General features: G+C 43.8%; 1 protein-coding gene across 1 annotated transcript in view; it reads left to right on the top strand.

Annotated features, from left to right (window-relative positions):
- mrps27 (mitochondrial ribosomal protein S27) overlaps positions 1 to 5239 on the top strand; it is a 109164-nt gene extending 103925 nt beyond the window's left edge. Inside the window, exon 11 of the mRNA XM_070885922.1 lies at positions 4924 to 5239. Coding sequence (XP_070742023.1) covers positions 4924 to 5169 — 246 coding nt within the window. The 3' untranslated portion in view covers positions 5170 to 5239. The remainder of the gene's footprint in view (positions 1 to 4923) is intronic.
- The last annotated feature ends 19430 nt before the right edge of the window (positions 5240 to 24669 follow it).

Genomic DNA, 24669 nt, shown 5'->3' with positions numbered 1-24669 from the left:
GGGACCTATGTTTGTCTTCACTCATCTTTTTCTCTTCACATATCTATAGAAGCTTTTGCAGTCAGTTTTTATGTTCCCAGCAAACTTCCTCTCATACTCTATTTTCCCCCTCCTAATTAAACCCTTTCTCTTCCTCTGCTGAATTCTAAATTTCTCGCAGTCCTTAGGTTTGCTGCTTTTTCTGGCCAATTTATATGCCTCTTCCTTGGATTTAACACTATCCTTAATTTCCCCTGTACGCCACGGTTGAGCCACCTTCCCCGTTTTATTTTTACTCCAGACAGGGATGTACAATTGTTGAAGTTCATCCATGTGATCTTTAAATGTTTGCCATTGCCTATCCACTGTCAACCCTTTAAGTATCATTCACCAGTCTATTCTAGTCAATTCACGTCTCATACCATCGAAGTTACCTTTCCTTAAGTTCAGGACCCTAGTCTCTGAAGTAACTGTGTCACTCTCCATCTTAATAAAGAATTCTACCATATTATGGTCACTCTTCCCCAAGGGGCCTCGCACAACAAGATTGCTAAATTAGTCCTTTCTCATTACACATCACCGAGTCGAGGATGGCCAGCCCTCTAGTTGGTTCCTCGACATATTGGTCTAGAAAACCATCCCTAATACACTCCAGGAAATCCTTCTCCACCGTATTGCTACCAGTTTGGTTAGCCCAATCTATATCTAGATTAAAGTCGCCCATGATAACTGCTGTACCTTTATTGCACACATCCCTAATTTCTTGTTTGATGCTGTCCCCAACCTCACTACTACTGTTTGGTGGTCTGTACACAACTCCCACTAGCGTTTTCTGCCCTTTGGTATTCCGCAGCTCCACCCATACAGATGCCCAAGCTCATGTCCTTCCTTACTATTGCATTAATTTCCTCTTTAACTAGCAACGCTACCCCACCTCCTTTTCCTTTCCGTCTATCCTTCCTGAATGTTGAATACCCCTGGATGTTGAGTTCCCAGCCTTGGTCACCCTGGGCCATGTCTCCGTGATGCCGATTATATCATATTTGTTAATTGCTGCCTGCGTAGTTAATTCGTCCACCTTATTACAAATACTTCTCGCATTGAGGCACGGAACCTTCAGGCTTGTCTTTTTAACATACTTTGTCCCTTTTTGATTTTTGCCTTGGGTTTCTCTCCCCTCCAATTTTACTTTTCTTCTTTCTGTCTTTTGCTTCTGCCCCCATTCTACTTCCCTCTGTCTCCCTGCATAGATTCCCAACCCCCTGTCATATTAATTTAACCCCTCCCCAACAGCACAAGCAAACACTTCCCCGAGGACATTGGTTCCGGTCCTGCCCAGGTGCAGGTCGTCCGGTTTATACTGGTCCCACCTCCCCCAGAACCGATTCCAATGTCCCATGAATTTGAATCCCTCCCTTCTGCACCACTCCTCATCTGAGCTATCCTGCAATTCCTACTCTGACTAGCATGTGGCACTGGTAGCAATCCTGAGATTACTACCTTTGAGGTCCTACTTTTTAATTTAACTCCTAGCTCCCTAAATTCAGCTTGTAGGACCTCATCCCATTTTTTACCTATATCGTTGGTACCTCTATGCACCATGACAATTGGTTGTTCACCCTCCTCCTCCAAAATGTCCTGCAGCTGTTCCGAGACATCCTTGACCCTTGCATCAGGGAGGCATCATACCATCCTGGAGTCTCAATTACAGCCACAGAAACGTCTCTCTATTCCCCTTACATTAGAATCCCCTACAACTATAGCTCTCCCACTCTTTTTCGTGTCCTCCTGTGCAGCAGAGCCGCTCACGATGCCATGAACTTGGCTACTGCTGCCCTCCCCTGATGATTGATCTCCCCCCCCCCCCAACAGTACCCAAAACGGTTTATCTGTTTTGGAGAGGGATGGCCGCAGGGAACCCCAGCACTGCCTTCCTTCCACTGCTCTTCCTGCTGGTCATCAATTCCCTATCTGTCTGAGCAACCCTTAACTGCGGTATGACTAACTCCATAGACGTGCTATTCACGGCATCCTCAGCATCGCGGATGCTCCACAGTGAATCCACCCGCAGCTCCAGTGCCACAATGCAGTCTGTCAGGAGCTGCAGCAGGATACACTTCCCGCACATGTAGTCGTCAGGGACACTGGAAGCGTCCCTGAGTTCCCACATAGCTCAGGAGGAGCATGACACGAGTACGAGCTCTCCTGCCATGACTTAACCCCTAGATTAACTTAATTTGGCAACAACAATGATAAAGGTTACCTACTGATAAAGGAAAATAAAAAGAAAAACTACTCACCAGTCACCAGCCAATCACTTACCCATTTGGCTGTGACGTCACCCTTCGATTTCTTTCTACTTTTTTGCCTTCTCTCCCTGCTGCACCAGCTGACCTCCTCCTTGACGAACTCCCGCCACTCTGACTGATGGGCCTTTTATAGGCCTCCCACCGACCTCCCGTGCCTCCTCCTCGACGAACTCCCGCCGCTCTGACTGATGGGCCTTTTATAGGCCTCCCACCGACCTCCAGCGCCTCTTCGACGAACTCCCGCCACTCTGACTGATGGGCCTTTTATAGGCCTCCCACCGACCTCCCACGCCTCCTCGACGAACTCCCACCACTCTGCCTGATGGGCCTTTTATAGGCCTCCCACCGACCTCCCGCGCCTCTTCGACGAACTCCCGCCACTCTGACTGATGGGCCTTTTATAGGCCTCCCACCGACCTCCCGCGCCTCCTCGACGAACTCCCGCCACTCTGCCTGATGGGCCTTTTATAGGCCTCCCACCGACCTCCCGCGCCTCCTCGACGAACTCCCGCCACTCTGACTGATGGGCCTTTTATAGGCCTCCCACCGACCTCCCGCGCCTCCTCGACGAACTCCCGCCACTCTGCCTGATGGGCCTTTTATAGGCCTCCCTCTGACCTCCCGTGCCTCCTCGACGAACTACCGCCACTCTGACTGATGGGCCTTTTATAAGCCTCCCACCGACCTCCCGTGCCTCCTCGACGAAGTGGGCCAGGACCATTGCAGAGCCATTCAGAATAGATCAGATTGAAGTGGACCAGGACCATTACAGAATGAGAGACAGTGGGTCAGAGGAATTGGGTCATTGACAACAAAAGCGGTGGCCTCAGCTACATATTCCAAAACATATGAGAAGAACTGGAAGGGAGGGGCTTACCAAGACTAGTGTTACCTGAAGCCACGAAGAGCTGAAGCAGAGCTATCCCCTCCACCCCATACCAATATAGTTTCATTCAGTTTCCTAGTTTTTAAGAAGCTTTTTAGGGAGCTCTCACCATGTTGCAAGTTTGCATTTCCAAGTTGCAAATGCACAAAAAAATGTGAAAGCAAAATACCATAGATGTTGGAAATCTGAAATAAAAACAGAAAATGCTGGAAATACTGAGCAGTTCAGGCAGCATTTGTGGAGAGAGAAACAGAGTTAACCTTTCAGGTCGAAGACCTTTCGTCAGAACTGGTCGGTGACCCTTCTGTTTAAAAAAAAAAAATTATAATTATTGCCTGGCAGCCCATCCCTGGAAAAAACCTAGGTGATTGGCCAAGGCCTATTCTTCAGGACAAAAGATTGGGGGACCAGATTTATTTATCAAGATAAATCAAGAAGTTATGCTAACGTGACATCACATTTAGGCTTTAAAAGCTTGTAGATTGCTGCTGTTTTTGTTGTACATAGTTCTAAAGGTTTTGGTGTGATAAGACATTGGTTTATAGTGAAACTGCAGTAAACACAATAGTATGTAAAAGTGGAAAAACTGTAAATGCTAAAAATCTTTAAAAAAATAGAAAATGCAGGCAATACATAGGTCAGTCAGCAAGTGTAAAGAGAAACAATCGGTTATGACTTTTCGGGTGTGGCCCTTCATCAAAACTGAAGACTGAGATAAACAGGTATTTTAGTAAAGGTGGAAAAACATAAAGACAAGCAGAGCTCCAATAGGCATACCAATTACAGAGAAAGCGTTCATGTGTTAAATCATCTGCAAACCGTTTAATAGAAAACTGGTAGGTGATATAAAAGATAATCAGACAAAAAGAAAGGATAAAAGATTGTGCAAATTGTGGGGAAGACATGAAAAGAAACAGGAGAGGTCAGTGTACACAAATGTATGAGAAATTTTTAAAAAGAGAGATAAAAGCTGCAATGCCGCAGATATGAAATGAAAGCAAAACATAGAAGCGAGACATTGTGGAGCTGCCAATCACAATAAGAGGAAAAAAACGGATCCACACCAAAGCTTCCAACTCCAGTCAGCTCTGGAAAAACCTCCAATCTCTCCCAGGACACTGGGGCATCCCTCCTGTTTCTTTTCACCTTTCCACTATTTGCACATTCTTTTGTCCTTTCCAGATGCCTGAAATTTCTGACAAATTATCTTTTATATCACTTATCTATCTTCCATTGAGCAGTTTGCAGGTCATTTAATACAAAAACTTTGATTGGTGCAGCTGGTGGTTTTCTGTCTCGCCCGTTTCCTCTTTTTCTCTCTATATTTCCACTCTTATTAAAAAATGTCTGCTTATCTCTCATTCTTCAGTTCTGATGACGGATAAATGTCCAAAACAGTACAACCTGTCTTTTCTCTTCATAGATGCTGTCTGACCTTGCATTTCCTGTTTTTATGAATAATAAGTAGTTACTTTCTCAGAAATGAATGCACTTGTTCACCTTACTTTTGCAGACAAGCTCTTCTGTTTATTTGGTGGTACAGCTGTATTGCTTTGCTTAACTTGGCAGGAACTAGGAGAAAGGAAGTTCTCTGGTTGGTGCTGATGCCAAGAACAAATTCATTCATTTCCTTATGCTTTTTAGGTTCCTAATACTGTTTCTGTGAGCCTCATTGTAGACTAATGGACATTTCTTTCTAGATTTATATTCTAGTGATGGTAATATATATCCTTGGTTCCTCTCTGATAGGAGCTATATGCAGACCTGGAGTCTCTTGGAAAGATTGAAGCAGAAAGTCTATTGACTCTGACAGACAAACTTGTCAAAGAAAATCTCCCATCATCTGAAGCTGCTGAGATCCTTAATTACAAGAAGAAGTTAGAAAAGTGGGAAGAAGAACATGCAACACTAATTCAGCGAGAAAAAGAGTTGAAGGAGAAGGCCCGTCAAGAAAGGGAAGCCAGGCTAGCATTGAAAGCCGCAAGTCAAACCTAGTTAGGCTCCACCTTCTGTGAAAACGGTCATGTTGTCCTGCAAAATTCATTAAATTGTGCCTGGAAATGCAGTTTTCATTCTATTTTCTAACATTGTAAAGCAGTAGAACCACTTTTGAAATCTGCAAAGTTGCAAATATATATTTTCCACAAGCTAATTCAATTTGAACTTCTGTAGGTGGATTGTAACACTTTAATCCCACAGTAAACGTAAACTAACATCTAACTGTAAACTGAAAATTAAAATTTTATTACTAACCAAATAACCATTTATATCTGGGTAAGAATTACTTAACATAAAGATGCCCAAGAGCATATCTATGTTAAGATGACTACATTCACCAGTCAGACTTATAATAAGAACATAAGAAATAGGAGCAGGAGTAGGCCATATGGCCCCTCGAGCCTGCTCCGCCATTCAATAAGATCATGGCTGATCTGATCATGGACTCAGCTCCACTTCCCTGCTCTGAGCCAATCATTTACAGAAGACCTTTATTTGGTCAGCTGTTATATTAAAGATATCATTAGAAGAGTGGAACTTTCATAGAAAGTTAGCGGTTGTGATATTCTCTCAAGTTATTTGCACTGGGTTATAGAATTCTAGTATTTTAAAGTTTCAGATGGAAAATTACTGTTTTAAGTTATTACAGGAGAATGATCCACAAAGTAACTTTATCCTTATCCCACTTTAAACTATTAGATTTTGATGAATTGTCTTTTATGGGGTTACTAAGAGCTTACAAATTGGGAAATTCCCCTTATTGTACTGTATTTGCAATTTTATCTCCTGTTACCATGCTATGTCTCTAATTCAAGCCTGATTCAGATCACTTATTAGACCCACTGATTTGTGGTTTAGATCAAACCAAGGGACTAGCAAGTAATAGTCATAAAATAAAAATGCTGGTGTTTAGTTGTTTATTACTCAACACTAATAAATCATGACTTTTATTTGACAATTTTTAGAAGTCATGGATGATGCACACAAAACAAACTCTGTCTTGCTCCTTTTTGTGTCCTTGAATTAGATGTCCAATAACCCTGATATATCACCTCTGTCAGTTTAAAACAAACCAGCTAAGCCATTTCTGCCAATCTTTGCAAGACCGTCCCGTCTTCCCAAAAAGGTTGTGGCATTGCAGTGAGCATTCAGGGGAATGAAAGCAGGAATGTGTATATTAATTTTGGGAGGGTGCAGGGGAGATGGTATATTTGGAGTTGTCTTCTCGTCATCTCTAAATGGGAAACTAAGGTAGAAGGGCAGGACACTAAGATTGAAAAGAGTAAAACCAGAAATGCGATAAAACAAAAAGTATTGATGCCAAACTTGTTTTTAAAAACCTGAAGTTTGTATAAGGAAAATATATGGAGGAGTAAGGAGTTTCATGGTTTTAAAGTTCTGGGAGAGAATGTGTTTAGTTGGAGACTGAGTTGTGAGTCTTGACTTCAGTACATTGGTGAGAGGCTGTATGGAGAAGAACTGCTAGACTTAAAAGGTCACCTCATTATCATCAGCATCACCAACTATGAATACATAAACATTTGCTGAATATTAATCTGTGGTAACTTTGCATTTCAGACTTTTTGGCTTCTCGGCTGTTATTGAAGCTTTGGCTGATTTTAAACGTTTTATATTCCGTTCTTATAGTGCATAAACTAGAAGTGTATCTGCAGCTGTAGATGCTGTTTTTTTCTCCCTAGGGGTGAAGTCACATACCACAATCTGGACACACAGACTAGCAGCCCTCCATTATCTCCCACCAAATGACATGCTTCATGTGTGAATTTCAGCAGTGAGTGGCGATGGATTATTACTCCTTGAGGAGACATCACAACTGAGCCTGATTGTACTCTCTCCCAGAGTTCACACACATCCATTTTCCAGCAGAGGTCACTAGATGATTCCATATTTACTGACAAGTTTGTGAACTCTTGACCATTTTCTCTCCTCCCTAGTCCGGGTGCACAAAGGCCAATTGTAGCACCCTTATCACTGTCTGGGCGGAAGTCAGCTAACTGAGGCCAGGCTCGGGATTGAACCTTGCACTGTCCTCGTTTTGGGTCAGTGTCATATTAGATGGTACTATTTATCCAAAAGAGCTCAGTATTCAAATTTCGCATGGTTTCTGTCTAATCACTATTTAACAATGTGCAAAATGGAGTGGAGGATAGAAAAGAGAAGAAACTTGGTACTAAACATGATTAGGGAATAAAATACTATGTTTTGTATTTTTTGAAAAAGTGATGTGGTAGTATGAACTAAGCAGATGATCAGATGGCCTTGCTCATGATGCCCATTTCCCAAAAATGAGTATTTTAAAAATGGGAAGTCATATTTTCTCCCGTCTAGGTTATTACAGGATGAACCACAAAGCAATTTTGATATTGTGGTAAAGTAGGATGCATATCTGCACCTGTGACTTTCCACGCATGCTAAATTGATAGCCAGGTATTTTCCTATACAGAGTGAAAGGAAAATGACCTGATTTGGTTTTCCTTGTTTTTTTAGAGGGCCTTTTTTTTTTGGTAACTGACTTAGTACCATTGACTTCTGACATACAACCCGCGGTCTCTGCGTTCACACTCCCCTGGTCGAGGTCATCCAAACTGAGCTGCTGACGATTGCTTTATTCTCAACAAAGAAAAAACGATTTGACCACCTTTAAATATGGAGACAGCAAAGTAAATAAACAGAAGACATGATAGAATTTAAAAGTTTACAAGTAAAGGGTAACAGAAAGGATAGTGCAATGAAATACAAAACTGAAAAATACCAGAAAGTCTGGAGCACAAAAAAGCTGAAAATTGAATAGAGTAGTTTTATAATACAGTAATGTTGTGTCAAAAATATATGCTGCATCTATTGACTTTCTTCTTCAAAAACACTTCCAAAAACAGATTATTTGGTCATTTATCTCAGAGCTGTTTATTGGACCTGGCAATGTGCAAATCGGCTTCCACACTTATCGACGCAACAACAGTAATTACACTATGGGCTAGACTTTCCCCAGAGCCCTCACTGCCCGATTGCCACCCAGAAAAGACTGCTAAGCTCCATCAATTAACGTCGGCGAAAATTTCCATTAATGAGGTAAGTAATACCGCCCGGAGAGAAAATGGTTCTTGCACTCAGATTCTCGGTGATTTCTGGGCGGTTACAGCTGAAACTAGCGAGAACGGGTGGTTCTTACCTGAATGGACGGTAAGTTTTTAAAATTTAGTCCAAGGCTGCGGTTGGGCCTAGGGAGGGGGGAAACTTTAAAAATATTTTTTCACGAAAAAATAAAAGTTAATAAACATTCCCAAGATAGTTTTAAAGGTAATCTCCGTTTTACAATTTACATAAATAAATAAATAAACCTTTAACTTGCCTTTCTTTGCAGAGTACTCACCTACTGCCCTGTTTCAGGCTGCTTCCCATGGGCGGTTTCCTCGGCGATCTGGATGGGCTTCCATTGAGGCCAAACTTCCGTCCTGGTGCTTTTCTCGACGGTGCACACAGGTGCATGTCGGTGGTTTGCTCCTCACCAGTCATTTTGAGATTTGGGCGGTTCCATTTAAATAGTAAGGAGGAAACTTTCACCGGGCGGTTTCTCTTGCAAAAACAGCTGTACCGCTGAGAAAGCTGCCGAAAATGAAGGCGAAAGTCTCCCCCTTTGAATGTTTATGGACATCCTGTGATCATGGTAAGATATTATATAAATGGAAGTTTAGCAGGAGAGACTCTCGGAGACATACAGAAGGTATAAGGCACAGAAGGGAGGACATAATTTTCTGGTTGTGCAGCTTTGCATTGAAATAACACCAATGTGTGAAATGGAGTGCAGTTTGGAAAAGTAATGAGGCACAAATTATTGACAAGTTTTCCTACTGAATACTGGACATCAATTCAAAATGCACAGATTGAGATTCTGTACAGGCACAATTTTTGATATGGCAGAGGCAATAGATCAGTAACAACACAAAAGGAGGTTATTTGACTCATTGGAGGTGATTTTAACTTTTGAGGCCCATTATAAACCTCGCCTGATTTTCATTTCCGTTGAAGTCAATGGAAAGGAAAATCATGCAGGGTGTGTAATGTTTATGTACTCTTCCCTTAAACAGTGTCTTGATTATTTCCTGCGGCAAGGAATTCCTTGCTCTAATGACTACATAAAGAAATGTCTGCAGCATTTGACACGGTTGACCATGCTATCCTTCTCCAACACCTCTCCACCATCATCTAGCCGAGTGCGACTGCACTCGCCTAGTTCCATTCTTATCTATCTAATCGTAGCCAGAGAGTCAACTGCAACGGCTTCTCTTCCCGCTCCCGCATCGTTACCTCTGGTGCCCCCAAGGATCTATCCTTGGCCCCCTCCTATTTCTCATCTACATGGTGCCACTTGACGACATCATCCGGAAACACAGCATCAGTTTCCACATGTACGCTGATGACACCTAGCTCTATCTCACTACCACTTCTCTCGACCCCTCCACAGTCTCTAAATTGTCAGACTTCTTGTCCGACATCCAGTTCTGGATGAGCAGAAATTTTCTCTAATTGAATATTGGAAGACTGAAGCCATTGTTTCTTTCCCCACCACAAACTCTGTTCCCTAGCCACTGACTCCATCCCTCTCTCCAACTTCAGTCTGAGGCTGAGCCAGCCTGCTCGCAACCTTGGTGTCATATTTGACCCTGAAATTAGCTTTCAACCACGTATCCGCAGCGTAACTAAGACCGTCTATTTCCACCTCCGTAACATTGCCCGTCTCCGCCCGTTCCTCAGCTCATTCGCTGCTGAAACCCTCACCCATGCCTTTGTTACCTCTAGACTTGACTATTCCACCGCACTCCTGGCTGGCCTCCCACATTCTACCCTACGTAAACTAGAGGTGATCCAAAACTCAGCTGTCCGTGTCCTAACTTGCACCAAGTCCCACTCACCCATCACCCTTTGCTTGCTGACCTATATTGGCTTCCGGTTAAGCAACGCCTCGATTTCAAAATTCTCATCCTTATTTTCAAATGCCTCCATGGCCTCACCCCTCCCTATCTCTGTAATCTCCTCCAGCCCCACAATCCCCCGAGATGTCTGCGCTCTGCTAATTCTGCCTTCTTGAACATCCTTGATTATAATTGCTCAACCATTGGTGGCTGTGCCTTTTGTTGCTTACGTTAAAGGCGCTTTATAAATAGAGGGTTGTTGAAATTTCTCCCAACCTCTCTTTTCACTCTCTTGGTCATAACTTTAAATTGATGACCACTTGTCACTTAGGGGCCGATTTTCATCAAGGTCTCCGCCCGCCCAAGTGCCGCCCAAAGTGCAGCCGATGGCCGCCGAGGTACTAGACAGTACTTTGGGCGGAATATTCATCGCCGAGGTCCCTTGAAGGTCGGTGGGCGGCAAATGGACGACGTACGCCGCCGATCTAGGTGGCAGCAGGCGGGAGGTCTCATTCTCGATGGCAGAGGCGCTTGCCGCCCAAGTGCTGCTGAGGATGGAGTCGGGCCCACGGAGGGTCGAAGACCTGAAAAATAAATCACCAATAAAAAATAAAAAAACTATCTGAAGACCTTCAGGGGACCCCATGCAGGTAAGTCGCTGTTGAAAATGTTTTTAAAAATGTTCACTTCCCTTTTTTTCAGGTTCTCCAGACTTACTGTCGAGGACAGACCAGCCTGCAGCCAGCGGTCCAGCCCTGTTCTGCTACCGAGTCCTGCCGACTCCCGCCTGTAGGAATCTGGGAGCTCAACGAGCGGGAGGTCAGTTGTGCCACTCAGCCGTCGGCTGACGTCAGCGGGCGGTTCCCAGCGGCTCTCCCCGCCCGCTCTAGGTCACCTCCAAAGTGGCACTGGGCAGATCTTGACGAGGAATGTCGGCGGCAGTGGGCGGTGAGGTGATGTATTTCGGCCCCTTTATCTCCAACCAGAGGAAACAGCCATTCCCGATCTAGTCTATCAAAAACTTCATAATTTTAAAAACCTATATTAAATCCCCTCTTCACCTTTTCTGCTCCAGTGGGAATAGTCCCAGCATCTCAAGACTCACAGCTATGATATGTCATCACTGGTATCATCTTGGTGAACCTATGGCTTCAATGCCCTTTCTATAATAAGGGTAACTGCACACAGTTCTTTAACTGTGGGATAACCAATGTTATGTATAAATTCATCATTACTTCTTTATACTTGTATTCTGCCCCTATTTATAAAACCCCAAATTCTATTTGCCTTTTAATGACTTCATGAACCGACACTTGCACTTTCAGTGAATTGTAAAGTTGAACTCCTAGGTCACCCTGTTACATAGAAAATAGTTGCAGGAGTAGGCCATTCAGCCCTTTGAGCTTGCACCACCATTCAATATGATCATGGCTGATCATGCAACTTAAGTACCCCACTCCCGCCTTCTCTCTATTCCCCCTGATCCACTTAGCCGTAAGGGCCACATCTAACTCCCTCTTGAATATAGCCAACGAACTGGACTCAACAACTTTCTGTGGTAGAGAATTCCACAGGTTCACCACTCTCTGGGTGAAAAAGTTTCTCCTCATCTCGGTCCTAAATGGCTTACCCCTTATCCTTAGACTGTGTCCCCTGGTTCTGGACTTCGGGAACATTCTTCCTGCATCTAATCTGTCCAGTCCCATCATTTTATATGTTTCTATGAGATCCCCTCTCATTCTTCTAAATTCCAGTGAATATAAGCCTTGCCGCTCCAGTCTTTCTTCATATGTTAGTCCTGCCATCCCGGGAATTAGTCTGGTGAACCTTTGCTGCACTCCTTCAATAGCAAGCACGTCTTTCCTCAGATTAGGAGACCAAAACTGCACACAATACTCAAGGTATGGTCTCACCAAGGCCCTGTACAACTGCAGTAAGACCTCCCTGCTACGATACACAAATCCTCTTGCTATGAAGGCCAGCATGCCATTTTCTTTCTTTACTGCCTGATCTACCGGCATGCCTACCTTTTGTGACTGATGTACCATGACACCAAGGTCTCGTTGCATTTCCTCTTTTACTAATCTGTCACCATTCAGATAATAATCTGCCTTCCTGTTTTGGCACCAAAGTGGATAACCTCACATTTATCCACATTTTACTGCATCTGCCATGCATTTGCCCACTCACCTAACCTGCCCAATTCACCCTGCAGCCTCTTGGCATCCTCCGCACAACTCACCCTGCCACCCAGCTTAGTGTCATCTGCAAACTTGGAGATATTACATTCAATTCCTTCGTCCAAATGATTAATGTATATTGTAAATAGCTGGGGTCCCAGCACTGAAACCTGCGGCACCCAACTAGTCACTGCCTGCCATTCTGAAAAGGACCTGTTTATTCCTACTCTTTGCTTCCTGTCTGCCAACCAGTTCTCTATCCACGTCAATACATTACCCCCAATACCATGTGCCTTAATTTTGCATGCTAATTTCTTGTGTGCAACCTTGTCAAAAGCCTTTTGAAAGTCCAAATACACCACATCCATTGGTTCTCCCTTATGCACTGTACTAGTTACATCCTCAAAAAACTCTGGAAGATTTGTCAAGCATGATTTCCCTTTCATAGAAACATAGAAAATAGTGCAGGAGTAGGCCATTTGGCCCTTCGAGCCTGCACCGCCATTCAATGAGTTCATGGCTGAACATGCAACTTCAGTACCCCATACCTACTTTCTTGCCATACCCCTTGATCCCCCTAGTAGTAAGGACTACATCTAACTCCTTTTTGAATAGATTTAGTGAATTGGCCTCAACAACTTCCTGTGGTAGAGAATTCCACAGGTTCACCACTCTCTGGGTGAAGAAGTTTCTCCTCATCTCGGTCCTAAATGGCTTACCCCTTATCCTTAGACTGTGACCCCTGGTTCTGGACTTCCCCAACATTGGGAACATTCTTCCTGCATCTAACCTGTCTAAACCCGTCAGCATTTTAAATGTTTCTATGAGATCCCCTCTCATTCTTCTGAACTCCAATGAATACAAGCCCAGTTGATCCAGTCTTTCTTGATATGTCAGTCCCGCCATCCCGGGAATCAGTCTGGTGAACCTTCACTGCACTCCCTCAATAGCAAGAATGTCCTTCCGCACGTTAGGAGACCAAAACTGTACACAAAACTCCAGGTGTGGCCTCACCAAGGCCATGTACAACTGTAGTAACACCTCCCTGCCCCTGTACTCAAATCCCCTCGCAATGAAGGCCAACATGTCATTTATTTTCTTAACCGCCTGCTGTACCTGCATGCCAACCTTCAATGACTGATGTACAATGACACCCAGGTCTCGTTGCACCTCCCCTTTTCCTAATCTGTCACCATTCAGATAATAGTCTGTCTCTGTGTTTTTACCACCAAAGTGGATAACCTCACATTTATCCACATTATACTTCATCTGCCATGCATTTGCCCACTCACCTAACCTATCCAAGTCATTCTGCAGCCTCATAGCATCCTCCTCGCAGCTCACACTGCCACCCAACTTAGTGTCATCCGCAAATTTGGAGATACTACATTTAATCCCCTCGTCTAAATCATTAATGTACAATGTAAACAGATGGGGCTCCAGCACAGAACCTTGCGGTACCCCACTTTGAAAAGTACCCATTTACTCCTACTCTTTGCTTCCTGTCTGCCAACCAGTTCTCAATCCACGTCAGCACACTACCCCCAATCCCATGTGCTTTAACTTTGCACAGTAATCTTTTGTGTGGGACCTTGTCGAAGGCCTTCTCAAAGTCCAAATACACCACATCAACTGGTTCTCCCTTGTCCACTCTACTGGAAACATCCTCAAACAATTCCAGAAGATTTGTCAAGCATGATTTCCCTTTCACAAATCCATGCTGACTTGGACATATCATGTCACCTCTTTCCAAATGCGCTGCTATGACATCCTTAATAATTGATTCCATCATTTTACCCACTACCGATGTCAGGCTGACCGGTCTGTAATTCCCTGTTTTCTCGCTCCCTCATTTTTAAAAAGTGGGGTTACATTGGCTAGCCTCCACTCCATAGGAACTGATCCAGAGTCTATGGAATGTTGGAAAATGACCACCAATGCATCCGCTATTTCCAAGGCCATCTTCTTAAGTACTCTGGGATGCAGTCCATCAGACCCTGGGGATTTATTGGCCTTCAATCCCATCAATTTCCCCAACACAATTTCCCGACTAATAAGGATTTCCCTCAGTTCCTCCTTCTTACTAGACCCTCTGACCCCATTTATATCCGGAAGGTTGTTTGTGTCCTCCTTAGAATACCGAACCAAGGTACTTGTTCAATTGGTCTGCCATTTCTTTGTTACCTGTTATGACTGCAGGGGACCTACGTTTGTCTTTACTAACCTTTTTCTCTTTACATATCTATAGAAGCTTTTGCAGTCCATCTTAATGTTCCCTGCAAGCTTCCTCTCGTACTCTATTTTCCCTGCCCTAATCAAACCCTTTGTCCTCCTCTGCTGAGTTCTAAATTTCTCCCAGTCCCCAGGTTCGCTGCTATTTCTGGCCAATTTGTATGCCACTTCCTTGGCTTTAATACTATCCCTGATTTCCCTTGATAGCCACGGTTGAGCCACCTTCCCTTTTTTATTTTATGCCAGACAGGGATGTACAATTGTTGTAGTTCATCCATGCGGTCTCTAAATGTCTGCCATTGCCCATCCACTGTCAAGCTCTTAAGTATCATTCGCCAATCTATCCTAGCCAATTCACGCCTCATACCTTCAAAGTTGCCCTTCTTTAAGTTCTGGACCATGGTCTCTGAATTAACTTTCATTCTCCATCCTAATGTAGAATTCCACTATATTATGGTCACTCTTCCCCAAGGGGCCTTGCACAACGAGATTGCTAATTAATCCTCTCTCATTACGCAACACCCAGTCTAAGATGGCCTCCCCCCTAGTTGGTTCCTCGACATATTGGTCTAGAAAACCATCCCTTATGCACTCCAGAAAATCTTCCTCCACCGTATTGCTTCCAGTTTGGTTAGCCCAATCTATATGCATATTAAAGTCACCCATGATAACTGCTGCACCTTTATTGCATGCACCCCTAATTTCCTGTTTGATGCCCTCCCCAACATCACTACTACTGTTTGGAGGTCTGTACACAACTCCCACCAACGTTTTTTGCCCTTTGGTGTTCTGCAGCTCTACCCATATAGATTCCATATTATCCAAGCTAATGTCCTTCCTAACTATTGCATTAATCTCCTCTTTAACCAGCAATGCTACCCCACCTCCTTTTTCTTTTATTCTATCCTTCCTGAATGTTGAATACCCTTGGATGTTGAGTTCCCAGCCCTGATCATCCTGGAGCCACGTCTCCATAATCCCAATCATATCTGTTAACATCTATTTGCACAGTTAATTCATCCACCTTATTACGGATACTCCTTGCATTAAGACACAAAGCCTTCAGGTTTGTTTTTTTAACACCCTTTGTCCTTTTAGAATTACGATGTAGTGTGGCCCTTTTTGTTTCTTGCCTTTGTTTACTCAGCCTTCCACTATTGCTTTTTACCTTTCTACCATCTGTTTCTGACTCCATGTTACTTCGCCCTGTCTCGCTGCATAGGTTTCCATCCTCCTGCCATACTAGTTTAAACATTCCCGAACTGCATTACAAATGTTACCCCCAGGACATCAGTTCCAGTCCTGTCCAAGTGCAGACCGTCCCTTTTGTACAGGTCCCACTTCCCCCAGAACTGGTTCCAATGTCCCAGGAATTTGAATCCCTCCCTCTTGCACCACTGCTCAAGCCACGTATTTATTCTAACTATCCTGCTCCCTCTACTCTGATTAGCATGTGGCACTGGTTGCAATCCAGAGATTACTACCTTTGAGGTCCTACTTTTTAATTTAACCCCTAGCTCCCTAAATTCAGCTTGTAGGACCTCCTCCTGCTTCTTACCTATTACGTTGGTACCTACATGTACCACGACAACTGGCTGTTCACCCTCCCTCTCCAGAATGCTCTGCAACCACCCCGAGACATCCTTGACCTTTGCACCATGGAGGCAACATACCATCCTGGAGTCTCGGTTGTGGCCGCAGAAACTCCTATCTATTCCCCTTACAGTGGAGTCCCCTATCACTATAGTTCTCCCACTCTTTTTCCCGCCCTTCTGTGCAGCAGAGCCATCCATGGTGCCATGAACCTGGCTGCTGGTGCCTTCCCCTGGTAAGTCATCTCCCCCAACAGTATCCAAAACGGTATATCTGTTGCGGAGGGAGATGACCGCAGGGGACTCCTGCACTACCTTCCTGCTCTTGCCTTGTCTCTTGGTCACCCATTCACTATCTGTCCTAATCCTTACCTGCGGTGTGACCAACTCACTAAATGTGCTATCCACAACATTCTCAGCATCGTGCATGCTCCAGAGTTCATAAATCCATGCCGACTTGAATGCGCTGCCAATATATCTTTAATAATTGATTCCAGCATTTTTCCCACCACCGATGTAGGCTAACCGGTCTATAATTCCCTATCTACTCTACCTCATTTTTTTTTAAGTGGGATTACATTAGCTACCCTCCAATCCATAGGTACTGATCCAAAGTTCATGGAATTTTGGAAAATGACCACCAATGCATCTACTATTTCTAGGGCCACTTCCTTAAGTACTCTGGGATGCAGACTATCAGGCCCTGGGGATTTATCGGCCTTCAGTCCCATCAGTTTCCCTAACACCATTTCCTGACTAATAAGGATTTCCCTCAGTTCCTCCTTCTCGCTAGACCCTCGGTCCCCTAGTATTTTCGGGAGGTTATTCGTATCTTCCTTAGTGATGACAGAACCAAAGTATTTGTTCAATTGGTCTGCCATTTCCTTGTTCCCCATTATGAATTCACCTGATTCTGGCTGCAAGGGACCTACATTAGTCTTCACTAATCTTTTTCTCTTCACATAACTATAGAAACTTGTGCAGTCAGTTTTTATGTTCCCTGCAGGCTTACTCTCATACTCTATTTCCCCCCTCCTAATTAAACCCTTCGTCTTCCTCTGCTAAATTCTAAATTTTTCCCAGTCCTCAGGTTTGCTGCTTTTTCTGGCCAATTTATATGCCTCTTCCTTGGATTTAACATGTTCCCTAATTTCCCTTGTTAGCCATGGTTGAGCCACCTTTCCTGTTTTATTTTTACTCCAGACAGGGATGTACAATAGTTGTATTTCATCCATATGATCATTAAATGTCTTCCATTGCTTATCCACCATCTACCCTTTAAGTATCATTCTCCAGTCTATCCTAGCCAATTCATGCCTCATACCATCGAAGTTTCCTTTTCTTAAGTTCAGGACCCTAGTCTCTGAATTAACTGTGTCACTCTCCATCTTAATGAAGAATTCTACCATATTATGTTCACTCTTCCCCAAGGGGCCCCGCACGACGAGATTGCTAATTCATCCTCTCTCATTACACAAGACCCTGTCTAGGATGGCCTGCTCTCTAGTTGGTTCCTCGACATAGTGGTCTAGAAAACCATCCCTTAAACACTCCAGGAAATCCTCTTCCACAGTATTGCTAGCAGTTTGGTTAGCCCAATCTATATGTTGGTCAAAGTCACCCATGATAACTGCTGTACCTTATTGCACGCATCCCTAATTTCCTGTTTGATGCCATCCCCAACCTCCCTACTACTGTTTGGTGGTCTGTACACAACTCCCACTAACGTTTTCTGTCATTTGGTGTTTCACAGCTCTACCCATATAGATTCCACATCATCTAAGCTAATGTCCTTCCTTACTATTGCGTTAACCTCTTTAACCATTAACGCTACCCCACCTCCTTTTCTTTCCTGTCTATCCTTCCTGAATATTGAATACCCCTGGATATTGAGTTCCCAGTCTTGGTTACCCTTGAGCCATGTCTCCATAATCCCAATTACATCATATCCTTAACAGCTATCTGCGCAGTTAATTCATCCACCTTATTACGAATGCACCTCGCATTGAGACTCAGCCTTCAAGCTTGTTTTTTTAACACTCTTTGTCCTTTTAGAATTATGTTGTAATGTGGCCCTTTTGGATTTTTGCCCTTGATTTCTCTGCCCTTCACTCTTGCTTTTCTCCTTCCTACCTTATGCTTCTGCCCCCTTTTTACTTCCCTCTGCCTCCCTGCATAGGTTCCCTGCATCCTTCAGTGTCTTTTCATTAAACATATGCTTCAATTCTTTGTTTTATCTCTCTTTATCATGGATCTGCCATCTGTCCATTCTGCTAACCTGCTATGCCCTCATGAAGTATTTTACAGTTTGCCAAAACCCCAGTTTTCTCAGCTTTTCTTGCAACGGTGCTAATTCATGCTGGCAGTTTTGCAGACACTGGCCACCTTTCAGTATCTTGTCCAAATAGGCGTTCTTCATATATGAGCCTAGTCAGTGGATGTTGATAGTCTTATCAACCATCACAGCCAAACCCATTTCATGTCCTCACCTGACATTGCCATGTGCACTTTCCAGAAGTGGCTGCTGAATTTTGATGATGAGTGGAAAACCCAGTTGATTTTTTCCCCTTACCAAGGCAGTGAGACCAATTGTGTGGCCCTTACTGTCACCCAGTTTAAATCAAATTTAAAGTTTTCCTTTCTATTTTGCAATATATTTCCACCTCTTGCCTCCGAGTCAAAAGTTCAAGCCCCATTCTATGACTTGAGCACATAATCTAGGCTGACGCTTCAATGCAGTACTCCATTGTCAGAGATGCTGTCTTTTGCATGAGATGTTAAACTGTTCCCCTGTCTGCTTGTTCAGGTGGGCATAAAATATCCCATGGCACTTTTTCAAAGAAGAGCAAAGAGCACCCCTGGTGTCCTGGCTAACAATTATCCTTAAACCAATGCCTTCAAACCAATGCCTAGGGACTTACAGGGTGGATTAAGAAAAAAAGGGACGCTTATGTCATATATCAATGGCTAAATACTATAGAATCTTTAGAGGAATATAGAAAGTTAAGAGGCAAAATTAAAAAGGATATTAGGAATGCTAAGAGAGAGGATGAGATATTCTTGGCCAGTAAAATTAAAGAAAACCGTAAGATGTTCTATAAATATATTAAGAGTAAGAGGGTAACGAAAGAAAGGGTAGGGCCCATTAGAGACCATGAGGGTAATCTTTGTGTGGAGGTGGAAGATGTTGGGAGGGTTCTTAACGAATACTTTACATCTGCTTTCACAAAGAAAAAGGGCAATGCAGATACTGCTATCGAGGAGGAGTGTGATATTCTGGATGAAATAAATATAATGAAAGAGGAAGTATTTAGGGATTTAGCAGCTTTGAAAGTAAATAAGTCCCCAGACCCAGGTGAAATGCATCCCAGGCTGTTGAGCGAAGTAAAAGAGGAAATAGCAGAGGCCTTGACCATCATTTTTCAGTCCTCTTTGCATTTGGGCATGGTGCCGGAGGATTGGAGGACTGCTAATGTAGTACCTTTGTTTAAGAAGCGAGAATGGGACAGGCTGAGTAATTACAGGCCAGTCAGCCTAACCTCAGTGGTGGGAAGATTATTGGAAAAAATTCTGAAAGACAGGGTAAATCTGCATTTGGAAAGGCAAGTATTAATTAGGGACAGTCAGCACGGATTTGTTAAGGGAAGTTCGTGTCTGACTAAACTGATTGAATTTTTTGAGGAGGTAACCCGATTTGTTAAGGGAAGTTCGTGTCTGACTAAACTGATTGAATTTTTTGAGGAGGTAACCAAGAGGGTCGATGAGGGTAGTGCTTACGATGTTGTATATATGGACTTTAGGAAAGCTTTTGATCAGGTCCCACATGGTAGACTGGTCATGAAGGTTAAAGCCCATGGCCTACAGGGCAAAGTGTCAAGTTGGCTTGGAGTAAGGAAGCAAAGGGTAATGATTGATGGATGTTTTTGTGACTGGAAGGATGTTTCCAGTGGGGTTCCGCAGGGCTCAGTACTGGGAACCTTGCTTTTTGTGGTATATATCAACGATTTAGATTTGAAGATGGGAGTATGATTAAGAAGTTTGCAGATGACACTAAAATTGGCTGTGTGGTTGATAATGAAGAGGAAAGTCATGGGCTGCAGGAGGATATCAATCTACAGGTAGAGCAGTGGCAAATGAAATTTAATTCAGAGAAGTGTGAGGTGATGCACTTTGGGAGGGCTAATAAGGAAAGGGTATACACATTAAGCGGTAGAACAAAGGGACCTTGGAGTACTTGTCCACAGATCCCTGAAAGTAGCAGGCCAGGTGGATAAGGTGGTTAAGAAGGCATACGGAATGCTTGCCTTTATTGGCTGAGGCATAGAATATAAGAGCAGGGGGGTTATGCTTAAATTGTACAATACTTTGGTGAGGCCACAGCTGGAGTATTGCGTGCAGTTCTGGTCGCCGTATTATAGGAAGGGCGTGATTGCACTAGAGAGGGTGCAGAGGAGATTTACTAGGATGCTGCCTGGAATGGAGAATCTTAGTTATGAGGACAGATTGGATAGGCTGGGTTTGTTCTCATTGGAACAGAGTTGGTTGAGAGGAGACCTCATTGAGGTGTACAAAATATTGAGGGGTCTGGACATAGTGGATAGTAAGGGTCTATTTCCATTGGTGGAGGGGACTATTACGAGGGGGAATAGTTTTAAGGTGGTTGGTGGAAGGTTTAGAGGGGATTTGAGGGGGGGCTTCTTTATGCAGAGGGTTGTGGGGATCTGGAACTCGTTGCCTGGAAGAGTGGTGGATGCAGAAACTTACACCACTTTCAAGAGATGGTTGGATGGGCACTTAAAGTGCAGTAACCTGCAGGGTTACGGGCCTAGAGCTGGTAATTGGGATTAGATTGGATGACCTTTTGTTGAACGGAGCAGATATAATGGTAAGTACTGCAGGGAATAGAATATGGTCAGGGTGATCTCCTGGACTGGTTTCGATCGCCTGGATGGGTCGGAGAAGAATTTTCCCAGATTTTTCTTGCTAATTTGGCCTGGGTTTTTATCTGGTTTTTGCCTCTCCCAGGAGGTCACATGGCTCCGATTGAGGTGGAGTGTAGAATGTTTTAGTATAAGGGGTGTCGCTGTTGTGGTGAGGCGGATTAGTTGGGCTGGGTGCTCTTTGCATTTCCGTCATTGTTCATCGGTTTATATGCAACCTTTAGGGCTGCTGACCAAGGGCCATGCAGCTCTTTGTCGGCCAGCACGGACACGATGGACCAGAATGGCCTCCTTCTGCGCTGTAAATTTCTATGTTTCTAAACAAAAGATTAATTGGTTATTCTTATTTGTGAGACTTACAAAACAGCAATGACTTGCACTTTAAAAAAAAATAGTTGGCTATGGAGTGATCTTAGAATAAGGCACCCTATAAATGCAAGTTATTTTAATGCAGTGAGTAAGGTGTTGAAGAAAGACATGCACGTGAATATCCACACTTGGGAAGATACCAGAGGGTAACTAGCATGCCCCAGTAACAAAGCAACAAATTCAGGACAGGCAAAGACAGAGTTTGTGTTTATACTACACTTTTGATGTCATCAGGACATTTTAAAGTGTTTCACACAGCCAATATATTACTTTTGAAGAGTAATGTGGATGCAAATGTTATAACCAATTTTGTGAACAGTAAGGTCCCACAAACAACAAATGAGATAAATGATGAATCATCTGTTTCTGGTGGTGCCAACTGAGATATGAATCTTGGCCAAGGGAACTTAATGCTTTTCTTTGAGTAGTGCTACAAGGTCTTTAACATCCACTTGAATAGGCAGGTAGAGTTTTTGTTTCATATCCCATCAAAAAATGGCAACTCACACAATACACCATCCTCTCAGTACCACAATGAAGCATTAACCTGGAGAACATGCTGAAGTCCTGTCGGGGGGGGGGGAGAGCTTAGAATTCACAATTTTCTGGCTGGGAGATGAAAGTGCTCCCAACTAAGCCAAGCTGAGATAGTGCCTGAGATTTTCTGGGCGGTCAGCGGGCGCGATTGGTGGCGGGTTGGGTGGGAAAGCGGTTTTCTCCCCAGCGGGTCGGATCCCACTGTGAACCCGCCGCTACTCACCTATCCCCGATGTCAGGTCTGTCAACGCTGGGCAGACCCACCACACAGCGGCGGGGGACCCAATTCAGGTTATTATGACCTTGTTTAGAGATCATTAAGAATATATTTGAGCTCACTTTTTGATTTTAGGTGCTCGCCCACAGGGTCCTCACTGCTCGGGGATCACGTCTGTTAAGTGGAGGAGGGAGATAAATGGCCATTGAATCAGCTGATTACTTGACAGTTTGAAATGTGCTGTAAAAGCTCACCACTCACAACTATTCATTTTCCAAGCTCAGAAACTGTTGGTTACTGCATTTGGAAGACAGATTGAGCTTTATGCAGTTCGCAAGTGTTTGGAGCAAAGTCTCCATGCAGTGTCACCTCATTGGAACAACCTCTCTTACCATTGACAGATTTCTTTTGTCATCTCAACTTCACCTGCCATCTATTCCATCAGCATGGGTACCGTTTATACTCTCTCATCTTGGTCCTCAGAATCCCACCATGATCATCCCTAACACCAGCAGCACTAAACACACCATCAGCACCAACCTTCTTCGCAATCAACTAAACCTGCAAGGGACACCGACCATCAGCACCCAACCACATTGCTGCCCAGGAGGCCAGGGATGGCCTCACCATGGCCAGATTTACTTCATTTGACGATGTACACCCTGGCTGCCACATGATGCACCACCCCACACCAATACCATAAAGCATCACTACAGTGCCCAAGCCATTCCTTTCACATTCATCACAATTGCAGAGGGTACTGTTATGTCTCACCATTCACTGCAACTCACTAAGCCACTTGGTGCACACAAATGTGTCTAAGAACGCAAAGTGTTGAAAAAAGAGGTTTCACTGTTTCACACCACATTAACAGAAACTTTACATGAACATTGCATAAAACACCCAAGTGCCTACCCTTGTGTATTGTTAGTTGGTATGATCACTCCACGATGGGGGGGGAGGGGTGTGTGTGAGGGGTGGCTAGTGAGATGGGGGTGTGATAATATAGATAGAGAGAGATGGGTGGAGGTTCAAGGTAAGTTGGTATGAGTAAGGATGTGCAGGAGTAGGGTAAGGAAAGCAGAGTGATGGGGATGTGATGCGAGACACAGAGGATGAGGTTGAGTGTAGCTTTGTACCAATGTTTCGTGATCTACTGAGATCATTGAAATGTTTGTGATACCCTCCTTTGCAATGTGCAACCAGGCTGCGTTGGTCTCCTAGGGAGGTTTCTTCTACCCATGGGAAGGGAAGAGAACCACACTGTGTGCTGTGACTCCCTCCATAATCATACGGAGGTAGTCATGGGAGAACCTGGGTGCAGTCGTGCACTCTGCATTCATTGTCAGTGTTTGCAGCACCTCAATGCTGTAGAACACTGACTGCAAAAAATAAATTTGGACATTGTTCCTTTAAAGAAATTGGCTGATGATACGTCATCAAAAGTCACCTGACCCATTTCCTCTAATTGACCGGGAAATGCTCTGGTTGGGCTTAACAAACCCAATCAAGGTAAATTCATTTCAGACAGCAGGGTGGAGACAGCAGCGGAATCAGGACCCGCCACCAACCCACCGAGGTCAGCAAAATCGTGGCCAATGACTTAGATGGTAGTGTTCTTTGGAGGGGAGCGGATAACGGAAAAAGATCAGGTGACTTGTAAAGTTAACTTCAACGGGATCAAAATAGTAGTCCCGCTTGCTAAGTAGTGCATAATGTTTAAAACATTTTCCAGCAACTAAAGTTTGTGATCAATCCTAAGCATGGCAACACTAGCTACAGACTGCTTCAGTAATTCAGAAACTGACTGAACTTTTCATGGAAATTATTTGTCAAACTCTTTGATAATTTTGTTGTAGTTTGTCATGTATGAAACATTACTCACCAGCAACCATCCTAATGTGACATTCATTTTCTAATTTGAATGATGTTACAGGCCACTTTTGTGACTGTTTAGTGGCTGAGGTTGCATTTTGGTTTTAACTCCATCAAATTCTCCTGCTGTGTTAATCAAGAAATAATGCAGGCTTCTAAGAAAGGAACAGCAATAATCATGGGCGATTTTAATCTCCATATTGGTTGGACAAATCAAATTGGCCAAGGTAGCCTTGAGGAAGAGTTCATAGAGTGTATCCGGGATGGTTTCCTTGAACAGTACGCTGTGGAACCAACCAGGGAGCAGGCTTTGTTTTTTTTTAAGATGTATACTTTATTGTTAATATTTTATTCAATAATAGTGGCAAATCACCCGAGGAGTGTTAAATGTTGGGTCCTGAACCATAAACATTGACATCCAATGAAATGTACCCACATTCAGTGATAATGGGGTACCAGCTTGTAATGAGCTCCACTGGGCAGCACTGGGCATTTCCCTCATGAAGCCAGAACCAGATGACTGCAGTGTTGTCCTCATCACTCACACAGCCTACAAGCCTCTTGTTGGGGATGGACGGTACAATGTGAGGATCACCCTTGGTCTCAGCATATTCCTTGGGCTTT

The sequence above is a fragment of the Pristiophorus japonicus genome, chromosome 1 (assembly GCF_044704955.1).
Source record: "Pristiophorus japonicus isolate sPriJap1 chromosome 1, sPriJap1.hap1, whole genome shotgun sequence".
Lineage (NCBI taxonomy): Eukaryota > Metazoa > Chordata > Chondrichthyes > Pristiophoridae > Pristiophorus > Pristiophorus japonicus.
This window is presented reverse-complemented; position numbering and strand designations above follow the sequence as displayed.